Source organism: Trachypithecus francoisi, unplaced genomic scaffold, assembly GCF_009764315.1.
Source record: "Trachypithecus francoisi isolate TF-2019V2 unplaced genomic scaffold, Tfra_2.0 Lachesis_group1, whole genome shotgun sequence".
NCBI lineage: Eukaryota > Metazoa > Chordata > Mammalia > Primates > Cercopithecidae > Trachypithecus > Trachypithecus francoisi.
The window spans coordinates 40,009,514-40,023,698 of NW_022681454.1; the positions used below are offsets into that span (position 1 = coordinate 40,009,514).

The following is a 14,185-nucleotide window of genomic DNA, read 5'->3' on the forward strand; positions in this document are numbered from 1 at the left end:
TATTTCTGGCAGCAGAATATTAATATTGGCCATCTCAATGAGATTAAAGGGGTTTTGTGCCTTCTATGATGTTTGAATTTTTTAGTAATATATCACTTTCTTTTTTTTTTTTATTATTATACTTTAAGTTCTAGGGTACATGTGCATAGCGTGCAGGTTTGTTACATATGTATACTTATACCATGTTGGTGTGCTGCACCCATCAACTCGTCAGCACCCATAGTAATACATCACTTTCATAGTAGAAAAATAACATTAAATTTTTTAGGGAAGTAAAATTTCTAGTTGGGCTCATTTAACATGGTATTATAAGGAACCTGCTTTTCTTTTCTTTTCTTTTCCTCCCCTCCCCTCCCCTCCCCTCCCCTCCCTCCCCTTTCCTTTCCTTTCTTTTCTTTCTTTTCTTTCTTTCTTTTTTGTAAGGTCTTGCTTTGTTGCCCAAGCTTGGAGTATAGTGATGCAATCTCGGCTCACTGTAGCCTTGCTCTCCTGGGCTCAGGTGGTCCTCCCATGTCAGCCTCCCAAATAGCTGGGACTACAGGCACGCGCCACCATGCCCAGCTAATTTTTGTATGGGGTCTTACCATGTTGTCCAGCCTGGTCGTGAACTCCTGAGCTCAAGCAATCCTCTCATCTCAGCCTCCCAAAGTGCTAGGATTACAAGTGCAAGGTACCACTTGCAGCCAGCAATCTGCTTAACTTTTTATGTTTGCGTTTCCATATGGGTTACTTCTTTGTGATTGAGCAGAGGAGAGTATCAGACTGCTATAGGCCTGTGAACCCTAACAGTAGTCCTTGGGGGATAGCTTCTGGGGTAAGTAACTACAAGATGTTGAAAGTGAATGCCAAGACGAGACCTAGCATTATCAAAGGATACACAAATAATAAACCAGTGGTTCCTTCTTGAGATGCTGTATTAGAGTTCTCTAGAGAGACAGACCAGTAGGATATATGAAAGAGAATTTATTAGGGGGAATTGGCTTTCACAGTCACAGAGATAGAGAAGTCTCATAATAGGCCAGCTGTAAGCTAGAGAACCAAAGAATTCGATAGCCTGGCTTAAAGCCAGGAGTGTAGCACAGTTGAAGTTCAAAGCCTCAGAACCAGGGATACTGACTGCAGCCCCCAGTCCAGGGCCAAAGGCTCAAGAGCCGCCAAGAGGCAGCTGGTGCAGGTCCCACAGTCTAAAAGCTGAAGAATGTGGAGTCTGAATTCCAAAGGCAGGAGGAGAACATCTGCCTGTTTGTCCTAGCCAGCCCCCAGCTTGCCCACATGGTTGGTGCCTGCCCGCGTGGAGGGGAGGTCTTCTTTCTGTCCACTGACACTCAAGTCAGTCTTTTCTGGAAACATCCTCACAGACACACCCAGAAACAGTGCTTCACCAGCCATCTAGGTATCCCTCAGTCCAGTCAAATTGATACCTAAAATTAACCGTCACATGGGGGATCATGTTAAGTTTCCCACTTTTACGATTTTTGGTTCAGAAAATGTTAGAAAGAATGACTCAGTAGTTTAAGGACTACATTATTAATTCACTGAAATTTACCTAAATTTTGGTGCATTCTTGCATTATTTAAGATTTTAGATTTATTATTCCCTTTTTTTCCCCCTGCCTTTTATTTGGGGCACTATTAACTTCCTCATCACCCAAGTAGCAAATATCAAAAGTGTCCCTTGGTGATATGTTTATGATTTAGGGTACTCTTCATGAGCAGAAGATGAAAGAAGCCAATCACCTTGCTGCCATAGAGATCTTTGAGAAAGTCAATGCCTCGCTGCTGCCACAGAATGTTTTAGACCTCCATGGACTGCATGTGGATGAAGCTCTAGAACATTTGATGAGAGTTTTAGAGAAGAAGACCGAAGGTAGGACTGTGGAAATCACAAGTTTTCAGTAGAATATATGTCTTTGCTTATATTGGTATAACTTGCAAATTCAGGAGAGTCTGAATATGCAGGCTGAGAATATCTGTGCAACATTTGTAAATGTTTGTGTTATTCTTCAAGGATTCTCACTGGTATGATTAATATTTTCTTCATTTGTATTCCTGTGTTGTATTTATTAGAGGGAGGGCATGGTGTAATCTGTGAATCCTCTCTGTGACTTATAAATGAGACCTTTCAGGAATATTACGTATCTTTGTCCGATAGACACTTATTAAACTTAATAGATATTTCTTGGATTTCACTTTTTCAGTAGATGTTTGATAAAATACAGAAGATGTAAATATGGTAATAGGATTCTCCTGCCTCAGTAGTTTTTTTTTGGTTTCTTTTTTTGAGACATAATCTCACTTTGTTGCCCAGGCTGGAGTGCAGTGGTACCATCTTGGCTCACTGCAACCTCTGTCTCCCGGGTTCAAGCCATTCTCGTGCCTCAGCCTCCCAAGTAGCTGGGATTACAGGCAGGTGCCACCACATCCAGTTAATTTTTATATTTTTACTGGTGACAGGGTTTTGCCACGTTGGCCAGGCTGGTTCTTGAACTGCTGGCCTCAAGTGATCCACCTTCCTTGGCTTCGCAAAGTAAGCTACTGCACCTGGCCTGACCCCAGTATTTTTTTTTTTTTTGAGACGGAGTCTCGCTCTGTCGCCCAGGCTTGAGTGCAGTAGTGTGATCTTGGCTCACTGCAAGCTCCGCCTCCTGGGTTCACACCATTCTCCTGTCTTAGCCTCCTGAGTAGCTGGGACTACAGGTGCCCACCACCACGCCCAGCTAATTTTTTTGTATTTTTAGTAGAGTCGAGGTTTCACCATGTTAGCCAGGATGGTGTCAATCTCCTGACCTCGTGATCCACCCGCCTTGGCCTCCCAAAGTGCTGGGATTACAAGTGTGAGCCACCACGCTCGGCCTGACCCCAGTAGTTTTTAAATTGAATTTTAGAAATCTTGGAGAAAAATCTAGAAAACAGTAAAGATTAGAAAAGAGGAACTTTAAGAACCGTTTAAATGCATTATTATTTAGTCCAGAGAGAAGAAAACTCTTCAAATATAGAGAAGTGTCATGAGAGAATATTCTCTCTATAGAGGTTGAATTAATTGTGTTTTGCTCAATGAATATTTGGTTATCTTCTGTATTCTAGGCATCAAGGATAAGGTAGTGAAAAAGACACACAGTCCTTGTCTTTATTGGAGTTTGTTGTCTAGGGGGGTATACCATCTAGTAGGGTAGATAACAGTGACCAAATAGTTACATAAGTAATTAGCATTGTGATAAGAAAATACAAGTTGTGGCCGGGCGTGGTGGCTCACGCCTGTAATCCCAGCACTTGGGAGGCCGAGGCAGGTGGATCACCTGAGGTCTGGAGTTCGAGACCAGCCTGGCCAACATGGTGAGACTCCATCTCTACTAAAAATACAAAAATTACCCAGGCATAGTAGCACGCACCTGTAATCCCAGCCACTTGGGAGGCTGAGGCAAGGAGAATTACTCTGTAGGCAGAGGTTGCAGTGAGCCGAGATCGCGCCTCTGCCCTCCAGCCTGGGCAACAGAGTGAGACTCTTTCTCTAAACAAATAAATAAATTAATAAATAAAATAAGAAAATGCAAATTGTATTTAGAATAAATTCTAAAATCCGTACGTAATGTCTCTTGCTTACCTCTCCAGTCTCATCCTGTGTTTTTTCCTCCTTTTCTGTATATTTAACTTCACTGTCAGTCTCGACCCCCATACTAGTTAGGCTCCCTGTTAATAATTTCTGACAGTACTCCTACCTCTCACAATGTTTATAAAAAGCTTATTGTATAAGTGGTTATTAAATGTCTGTCTTTTTGGCCAAGAATTGAGCCAGTGATGATCATGTTTTTTCTTCAACACTCAAAAAGTTTTTGAATAAATGACTAAATAATGGTAGGTATTACTCTCATTTTTTTTTGACAAATCAGATTGTTTATATTGAAAGTATGCAATGTGATGATTTGATAAATGCACACATTGTGAAGTGATTACCACAATGAAGTGCTTTAGCACATACATCACCTATTATTGTTACCATTTTGTTCGTGTGGGATGAGAACACTTATGACTTACTCTCATAGCAAATCTCAAGTATATGATATAGTGCTATTAAATATAATTACCATGCCACACATTAACTCAGCAGAATGTATTCTTTTTAGAACTGAAAGCTTGTACCCTTTGACCAACATTTCATTTCCTCCTGTCTATTCTGGCCCCTGGCAACTACCATTCTATTTTGTTTCTATGTGTTTGGCTTTTTTAGGTTCCACATGTAAGTGAGATCATACAGATTTGTCTTTCTATGTCTGGCTTATTTCACTTAGTATAATGCCCTCCAGCCACATCTGTATTGTTGCAAATGGCAGGATTTTTCCCTTTTAAGAATTATTTAAATTAAATTTTTATTAATTTTATATTTAAAAGAAATAGGAGATCTCAATGTGTTGCCTAGACTGCTCGAACTCCTGGGCTCAAGTGATCCTCCCGCCTTGGCCTTCCAAAGTGCTGAGATTACAGATGGGAGCCACGACGCCTGGCCTGAGCCACTGTGCCTGGTCCCCTTTTTATTGTTGAGTAATATTCCGTTGTGTCTGTATTACATTTTTTGAATCAATTTATCCATTGATGGACAATTAGGTTGTTTCACTCCAGCCTGGATGACACAGCGAGACTCTCTAAAAAAAAAAAAAAAAAAAAAATTGAAAAATTAAAAAATGAAATGGAAAGTAGTCAGTATTGTTAAGGATGTGGATAAATTGGAGCCCTCATATATTGCTAGTGTAGCCATTGTGGAAAATTTCACTAGTTCTTTGAAAGGTTAAACATATAATTAACCATATGACCCAGTAATTCTGCCCCTAAGTATGTACCCAAGAGAATTAAAAACACAATATGTCTTTACAGAAACTTGAATATGAATGTCTGCAACAGCCAAAAAGTGGTAGTAACCTAAAAGTTCATTAACTGTTGAATAGAGAAACAAAATGTGGTAAATCCATACAATGAAATTTAATTTAGCCACGTGGAGAAATGAAGTACTGATAAATGCTACAGCATGGATGGACCTTGTAAACATTATTCTTTGTGAAAGATGAAGGCAGATAAAAAGCCGTATGTTGTATGCTTTCATTTTTACCAAATGTTCTGAGTATGTAAATCTAGAGAGACAAAAATTAGATTAGTGGTTGCTGGGACTGGAATGGTGAGAATATGGGCAGTGACTGCTACGAGGCACAGAATTGCTTTGTGAAATGATGGAATGTTCTGGATTTAGTGGTGGTGGTTGCACAACATGATGAATATGCTAAAAACCACTTAATTGCATATTTTAAAATGGTTAGTTTTATGTTAATTTTATCTCAATTTAAAAAATTGTAAGAATTAAGTAATTTGCCCAAGGTAACACTTGGTCAGAGCCAAGATGCAGATCCTTTCTGGAGGCCAAGGCGCATCTCTAGTGCATGCTTCCACCCGTGGTAATCTGTAGTTACTGTCAGTCACCACCAGGTGGCAGTATTGTTGAATAGAAATGAATCCAGTGGAAGATGTGTGGCTCTGACCTGCATTACTTTTTGTCCTAAGATTAGGGAATGTTAGCCGGGCGCGGTGGCTCAAGCCTGTAATCCCAGCACTTTGGGAGGCCGAGACGGGTGGATCACGAGGTCAGGAGATCGAGACCATCCTGGTCTACACGGTGAAACCCCGTCTCTACTAAAAAATACAAAAAACTAGCCGGGTGAGATGGCGGGCACCTGTAGTCCCAGCTACTTGGGAGGCTGAGGCAGGAGAATGGCGTAAACCCGGGAGGTGGAGCTTGCAGTGAGCCGAGATCGCGCCACTGCACTCCAGCCTGTGCGACAGAGCGAGACTCCGTCTCAAAAAAAAAAAAAGATTAAGGAATGTTAAAATCAGAGATGAATTTTTTTAAAAAGAGAGACAACTGGACCTTATGCCCCTTCTGATTGAAATATGCACTGCTACCTATGAATCATTTCTGCCCCCAAGTCAAACTAGGAGCAGATCAAACCTTTAGAACTGACTACTGTTTTATAGGGATTTACAGGGGACAGAGGAACGTGTTAAACAACACCATGGGGATACACTCAGCAAAATCCAGATTGTGAAAATCTAGGATAGGCTGGGTGTGATGGCGCATGCCTGTAATTCCAGCACTTTGGAAGGCTGAGGCAGTCAGATCACTTGAGGTCAGGAGTTTGAGACCAGCTTGGCCAACATGGTGAAACCCTGTCTCCACTAATAATCCAAAAATAGTAGCTGGGCCTGATGTCTCAGGCCTGTAATCTCAGCCACTCGGGAAACTGAGGCAGAAGAATTGTTTGAACCCAGGAGTTAGAGGCTGCAGTGAACCGAGATCGTCCCACTGCACTTCATCCTGGGCAACAGAGTGAGACTCTGCCTTAGAAAAAAAACAAAACAAAACAAAACAAAAAAGAAGGAAGTCTAGGATAAATGATCCAATTTTTTTCAATAAATTGTAAAGCAAAACACCAGGGGAGGGGAAACCTTGTTACTTAAGAAATATATCAAATAGAATGTATAGACCTATTTCAAATCTTGATGCCAACAAATCACTGTAAAAACATATTTTTGAGATAATTGGGGGAAATTTTTGGAAATTAATGATAATAAGGGACTTTTATTAATTTTATAAGATATGGTGGTACCATTATAGTTACGATTTTTAAAGGAGTCCTTATCTTTTATGAGGTATGTACTGAAATATTTGCAGTTGAAATAAATCTAGAGTGTGCTGAAAGATGAGTTAAACAGTTCTTTCAAAGGTGTTAAACAGCAAGAACAGCCTGTATTTGGGAAACTAAACATATACATTAATTCATGCAACAAACATCCTTTGAACTCTTACTTGAGGCATGTGAGTCAACTAGAGAATATTTTCATAGCAATAAGTGAACTATTAGCAGGTGATAATGGTAGAAATGATTGACCTAAATGATAAGGGGAGCCATAGTGAAGAGCATGAGTTATGGTTAGAGATTTAGTTGGGCTTTTTCTGTAAGTAAAGTTTTTCTTTTTGAGATGGGAGTCTGGCTCTGTTGCCCGGGCTGGAGTGCAGTTGGTTGTGACCTTGGTTCACTGCAACCTCCACCTCCCAGGTGCAACCCATCCGTCTAACTCAGCTTCCCAAGTAGCTGGGACTACAGGTGCACGCCACCATGCCCTGCTAATTTTTGTATTTTTAGTAGAGATGGGGTTTTGCCATGTTGCCCAGGCTGGTCTTGAACTCCTGAGCTCAAGTGGTCCACCTTCCTTAGTCTCCCGAAGTGCTGAGATTACTGGCGTGAGCCACTGTGCCTGGCCAAAGTAAACTTTTATATGTAATATAACATTCGTAAAGAACAGTGTCCAAAACTATAGGTATATAGTGCAAAAACTTTGCAAAAAGCTCGTAAAAAGGTTTTATACTATATACCTAGAATTTTGTGCACTGTGAATACCTTTGTGAAACTAGCACTCAGTTGAATTTTGAACAACATATTGCTTGAAGTAATGGATATGGATTAGAGATGGAGATCATAGACAAGGAATTAGAAATGCAAGAGCAACATATTCTTTTAAAATTCCAGGCTGATATCATCTTGGAGATTTGATACTTGAAAAACCATTTGAACCATTTGTTTGTATTCTATTGGCATATTAGGACAATTTAATAAGCAGACCATGGAATGTTTATATTGTGTGTATGTATTTTCAGTTTATTAATTCATCTCATTAATAGTTTTTGTTGTTGTTGTTGTTATTCTGCTACAGCTTTTATTAGTTTTCAGGATTTATATCCTTGATTTTCACAAGGTCATTTCCAAAATGAAACTCCAGTATTTTAGGAGGCTGTGACTCCTTTGATATTTTAAGAACTATCTATTAGGAAAAGTTTGTTAACAATTGATTGTCTTTAACAGTAAGACTGCAATCCAGCTGTGATTAGTGGATTTGCTAATAGCTATTACTGGAAGATAATCTGTAAACTAGTTGCCATCATTATCCCTTTTTCCTGATGAGAAGATAGGTACAAAAGAAACTTAAGTAACTTGTCCATGGTCACACAATCATTTAGTGGCAGAGCTATGATTCAGAACAAAGCTTGATGGCTTTAGAATATTTAATTAACAGGGTTGTTGTAAGGATTCTTAGTTAATAAATATAAGCCACTTAAAGCAGTACTTGACTCCTTTTGTGTAGTAATTATTAGGTATCATTAATGTTATTATTGCCATTATCATTATTTCAGGGAGAACTTCTGGTAGTGCACAGAAATCTCTTCCCCCATAAAGGAAGAAGTGCCACTTAAATCTTTTGATAGATAGATTACAATGAGGCTATGTGTTTTAAAACACATTAATTTGGGGGCTTTTTGAGATAGCAAATCTATCTTACTATTACTGTTTTGAGATGGCAAACCCCAAAATCCTCTTGGAAACAATTTCATGTACTTGAGTAGCTAAGGTTTACGTTTTCTACTGAGAATATAAGATAAATGAATTTTAACTCCCCTAATTTCTGTTGTAACAGAATTTAAGCAGAATGGTGGGAAGCCTTATTTGTCTGTGATTACGGGGAGAGGAAACCACAGCCAGGGAGGAGTTGCTCGCATCAAACCAGCTGTCATTAAGTACCTCATAAGCCATAGCTTCAGGTGAGTGTAGATTTCTGTTATTGATAATGGCAACTGCCCATATAGAGCTATATCAGAGATTTCTGTGAGTATAGATTTCTGTTATTGATAATAGCAGTAGCCCTCATATTGCTAGGTAAATAAACACTAATAGCGTACTCAGAACAATCTGTTAAAATAGTTAACTAAATTTAATCATCTGATTTCAGCCACAGATTCATGCTTAAATTGTGATATAACTTTCCCTGCTGGATTTATGTTGTCTGGTAAACCAGAAATAAGGAAAAATGTGTTTGTTGCCGATAATCATCTGATAAAACTTTCATAAACTTGAAGTTCTAAAAGAAAGTAAATATGTTTATTTGATAATATGCAAAATAATTAGGTAATATGTATCATACTTTAAGATTTGCTATTCTTCTTTTGAAAGGAAATAAGTATTTGTGAATTTTGGATGGAATTGGGTGGCTTCTAGTGAAATATAGTTATAATTTAGGTACGTTTAAACTTTAGCAGAAGTGTTCCATTTAATATGAATGTATTTGTTTTCATAAGTTAAATGCCATTAATGACCTGTGTTGACAAACATGAAATGTTCTTTTTCATTAAGTGATAATTAATAACAGAAAATGACAAGTCAAAGATGAAAAATCTGTTGATGGATAGATTTCCTGCAGATGTGTATCATTAGCTCCTACCCACCAATTTCAGTGTAGCATATTTATTTTATGCCATGTAATAAGATGTTATTTGGCTACATTATTGAAAATGGTAGCATAAGTTGTGAGCATAAAACAGGTGACATATCAGAGTTATTTTTATAAAAGGAGTAGTTAGACTACTACTCCTTTTCATGTTGAGATTAGACTACTACTCCTTATCATGTTGAGATTAATTATCTATTTTAGAGACTAGTCTTCCTTTAAATTCCTTACGGATAGAGCTGAAAGCATTGCATGGCCAGATTAATCAGAATTACCTGATATATCAGAGATTTCTTCTTGGTGCTTTCATGATGCACCAAGAACTTTATTCTTCCTACAGCATACTCTTTTTCATGAAGGTAAAATTCAGGCCTCACAGGTTTTGACAAATCTTAAGTTATACTAACTACTAAGTCAGGAGCAACTCCCAGCTTTAAGATTGTATTTGTTTTGACCGTAGATAAAAGGAACATAAACCTAGATGTTGGTCTTGGATATTGACTTAATAAGGGTTAATACTTTGGTAGTAAATATTATATTAAGCATAGGTACTTGGAATTGATTACAAGGTATATTCCTTAGCTAATTTGAAATTTTCATCTTTAAAATAACTCTTTTCTCATTTCTGCAGGTTCTCTGAAATTAAACCAGGGTGCTTGAAAGTCATGCTAAAGTAAAATAGACGTCCTTGAATTAGAAGTATGAAGGTTTGTAGGTTAAAATTACTTTTATTTGCAGTAATTCAGTCAAGTCTACCCTAAAGATGTGTTTTATTATACATAATACTCAGTTATGAAAGAAAAAAATTATGTTTTTGCAAAATCCAAGCAAGTTTGATTTGCTTTTTTACTGAAATCAAATGCAAATATTACCTGTTAAAAATATTACAGAGAAATTTTATTGATTACAAAATATCTAAGAAAATTATCAGCTACAGTTTTAAAGTTTAAAATGCTCTGATTGTTTCTCAGAAAAGGTTACCTTCGTATTAACTGTTGTGTGACATTTAGAATGTCCTAAAAGTCTTCTGTGAGAGATATTTAAAGTGCTTTGAGACATGATTCATGTCCCTCAAAGGGCAATATTAAAAGAAGAAAAAGACATAGTAGTGGGTAGTAAATAAAAAAAGGAGATCTAACAAAAACACTTGAATATTTTTTATTTTCAAAACTAAACACATAAAATGCTTTTATTTCGCCATATCCTACAGGAAGGAAGACATGCTTTTGCCCTTTTTTCTGCTTTGTATATAACCTTCGTCTTTTTACCTTTTGTTCTGTTCTTCTGTGTGCATTTTATAGGAAGAAAGTTGGGTCTGAGATTATATTGTAATTTCATACTTTCTATAGACAGAATAAGTTTTCAGAGAAAAAGAAATGGTTAAATATCTTCCAGATGTTGCTGCCTTATCGAAATGCTTCTAGAACTGTCTGTATAAATGGTATTTCAGACAGTACGAAATATTTATATTTTATTTTTGAGGCATGTAATTTTAAAACTGCAGTAGCTTAAAATTCTATTAAACAAATGTAGAAAATATTTTGGTTATAATTGGCCTGGTGCGGTGGCCCATGTCTGTAATCCCAGCACTTTGGGAGGCTGAGGTAGGTGGATCACCTGAGGTCAGGAGTTCGAGACCAGCCTGGCCAACATGGTGAAACCCAGTCTCTATTAAAAATACAAAAATTAGCTGGGTGTGGTGGCATGTGCCTGTAATCCCAGCTATTTGGGAGGCTGAGGCAGGAGAATTGCTTGAACCTGGGAGGCGGAGGTTGCAGTGACCCGAGATCAAGATCACACCACTGCACTCAGCCTGGGTGACAGAGCAAGACTCCATCTCCAAAAAAGAAAAAAAAATTTTTGGTTATAATCATAAGAGGAATCCTTACAATTTAAAATATTTTCACTTTTGTTTTGAAAAAGAGCCAACTTTCTCAAAGGAAGCTTTCATTAACTTCTGTCGTTTGGTTAGCTAATAAATTCTGTTAGTATACAAGTTAAATCTGTATAATGAAGGTTATAATATGGTAAAGTGTAATTTTCCAATATGAAACAATGGCTTAAATTTGTCTTTGGAGATGGAGAATATTTTCAACATATATAATTTTAACGAACAGTTTTGTTGCTTTTTGTTAAGCTTAAAAAAAGGAAATATGGATCAGGAATTATGGGATTGAGCTGGTACCAAAAGAATCCTGAAGTACAGAATGGTTTTCCAAAAGAGCAAACATTTCAATGAAAATAAAACCCCAAAACATTTTTTTATATATCATGATTGCATGCTTTTAAAATAAAGAGGCTTATCATTGAATTTTAGTTCCATAAAAATAAAAATACATGTTTATTATTTAGAAATGGTTAGTGACTGGTATTGCAGTATTATTCACACTTATGTTTGTAATAATTTGTTCAAAGAGTGCCAACAGTTTAGCATACTTTTGTAGTCTCTAGAACAGTTCTATACATTAAAAATAAAGCAATTCCTTTAAACAACTTACTATAAAACTATAATTGTTAATGAAATAAGATATTCCTATGTGTAAATTAGTATGATTTAAAAGTATGAAAAACAATGTTAAAATGTGGAGTTACTGGAATGTGTGCAGCTGCATACTAACTCTGTGTTTTTATATTTCCTTACCTAGTTTTAAAAATCATCACTTTTGGGCACTTCAGCTAGACTTATTTCAATATTATAATTATGATTAATGAAGGAGCAGTCAAAAGAAGTAGAGGTGTGGTATTTGTGGGCAGAACTCAAAAAAGCTATATTGTTTACTTGTTTATTATATCAGTGTTAATATTATGCCTTATTTTGATAAATCATATATCTTAATCATTGTTGATAAGTATACAGGCAAAGTTTGAGCATCATGTATTTTTATGAAGCTGCTTAATTCCAAATTGCCTCCCACGCCACTATCTAGCATAGTTTAAGAAACACATAATTTTGAAATAAAAGTTTATAATCCCTCCTTTCTTTTTTTCCCCATTTCTAAATCCTGTATGCCCAAGGTAAATATAGTTTGGGGATTATAAAAGATTTCTCTGTTACCCATTTCTAAATCCTGTATGTCAAAGATAGTTTGGAGATTATAAAAGTTTTCATGTATTGGTGTAGGTTGAGTATCCCTAATGAGAAAATTCAAAATCCGAAATGCTTCAAAATCTGAAACTTTTCGAGCACAGATATGATGCTCAAAGGGAATACTCATGGAGCATTTTGGATTTTACATTTGTAGGTTAGCGATGCTCAACAAGTAAATATAATGCACATGTTCTAAAATCTCCCCCCAAACCCTAGCAATCCAAAACACTTCTGGTCCTAAGCATTTTAAGTAGGGGATACTCACTCAACCTGTATATTTGTGCCAATACATGACTCATTAGAATGATTCTTTGTAAACTTAATATTTTAAAAGTACAGCACTTCTGTGGTTTGGAAGGTTTCAGTAATAATTATATTCATTCAGTAGTCTCTTACCCTTATCTCCCAGATGGAAAAAGAGAACTAATGTGGAAACCCCAGACGGTGTCCAGTTGGACCAGGGCGACATTAGACACTTAACAGTATTTGCAGTCTGTCGATCTCTTTATTCCAGTGAGCGAAATGGAAGTGTTTTTTTTTTTTTTTACATTTATTGGCTCTTCATATTTCTCTACATTATTTATAAGTTGCAGTTTCTTCACTTGGTTACTATTTCCATACTGTTTGCGGTTTTATGGCCTTTAAATATAGGACATATTATATAGTAGAAAATTTGACTTTAAAGCATCTTGAGTAGTATATTTTGAGAAGAAAAGCTGTACTGCTCTTCTGGATGTTTTCCATCCTTTATTTAGGTCTTTTCTTTTTGAATTCAAGTGTTTTGTGTGCTTAGAAAGTGGACATGTATAACAGCGAGATTGGTTATTTCTGAGCTAGAAATTGGAAACTTTTGAATTTTGAAACTCAGGAAATTGCCCTGACAATGTTTTAACTGCTCTCAATTTAAGAAAATGACTAAATGTATTAAAAAGACAAAAACCACGTGTGCTGTTTTTTCAAAGTGCTTTTTCTAAGTGCTTTTGCATTGTGCAATGAGGTGAAGTTTGGTAATTTTTCTGTGAAGTAGTTAAATATTGCTCATTTTTATTTCCATGCAAAGAAAATAGATTTAAATGTTTATGTGGCCAAAAAGTGTCATTTAAAAGGTAGTTTGTGTAGAATGTATGTTCATGGTGCTTATTTTTAAAATGTAATTCAAGTTTACAGTATTACTTAATGCTTCTTTACAGAATTTAATAGAGAAACAAGGCTAGAACACATCTACATCCTGAAGAGCCATTTATAACTTCATATTATATGATGACAAAGTTCATTATTTTCCTTAAAGTTGAGCAATTGACTTTTATGGTCCAATGATGAACTTATTATTAATAAATGATTGGATTAACTGTGAGGCTTCTCATTAAAATACAATATTGCAGCTATCGTTGGAGAATATATTATAAAATTTTCAGACGGTATATCAGAAAAATGTTTTTATTTGTACTGTAAAGAAAATGTAATTTTGCTGTTAACTCTGTACTTTTTAAATTGAAAATGTTTTATAAATTTGCTTTTAAAATTTCTTATGAAGCCATTTGCAAATTACATACTTAATTTAATAAAATACTTTAGCCACAGTCCAGTGTGAGGAAATCCTTCATTTGATGTATTAGGGTTAGTGGTTTAACTATTTTAAAATATTTTTATGTTTAACTTTGTAATTTCAGGGGGAAAGTGTCATAAAAATTTTATTTCTGTACCACAACTTTTCTTCTAGTTTAAACTATTTTCTGTAGCAAATAAGAGTCCACTTTTGAACCAGATAAATGGATTAGCT

At 36.3% G+C, this 14,185-nt stretch overlaps 1 protein-coding gene across 11 annotated transcripts in view; it reads left to right on the top strand.

Moving 5' to 3' along the window:
• The window catches only part of N4BP2 (NEDD4 binding protein 2), a 98,666-nt gene extending 84,681 nt beyond the window's left edge, over positions 1–13,985 (top strand). For 7 of the 11 annotated variants that reach the window (XM_033214034.1, XM_033214035.1, XM_033214033.1 and 4 more), the window contains 3 exons: positions 1,698–1,866; positions 8,511–8,634; positions 9,949–13,985. In XM_033214034.1, coding sequence (XP_033069925.1) covers positions 1,698–1,866; positions 8,511–8,634; positions 9,949–9,994 — 339 coding nt within the window. In that variant the 3' untranslated portion in view covers positions 9,995–13,985. The remainder of the gene's footprint in view (positions 1–1,697; positions 1,867–8,510; positions 8,635–9,948) is intronic. The other 4 variants (XM_033214042.1, XM_033214036.1, XM_033214040.1 and 1 more) reach the window with 3 other exon arrangements.
• The last annotated feature ends 200 nt before the right edge of the window (positions 13,986–14,185 follow it).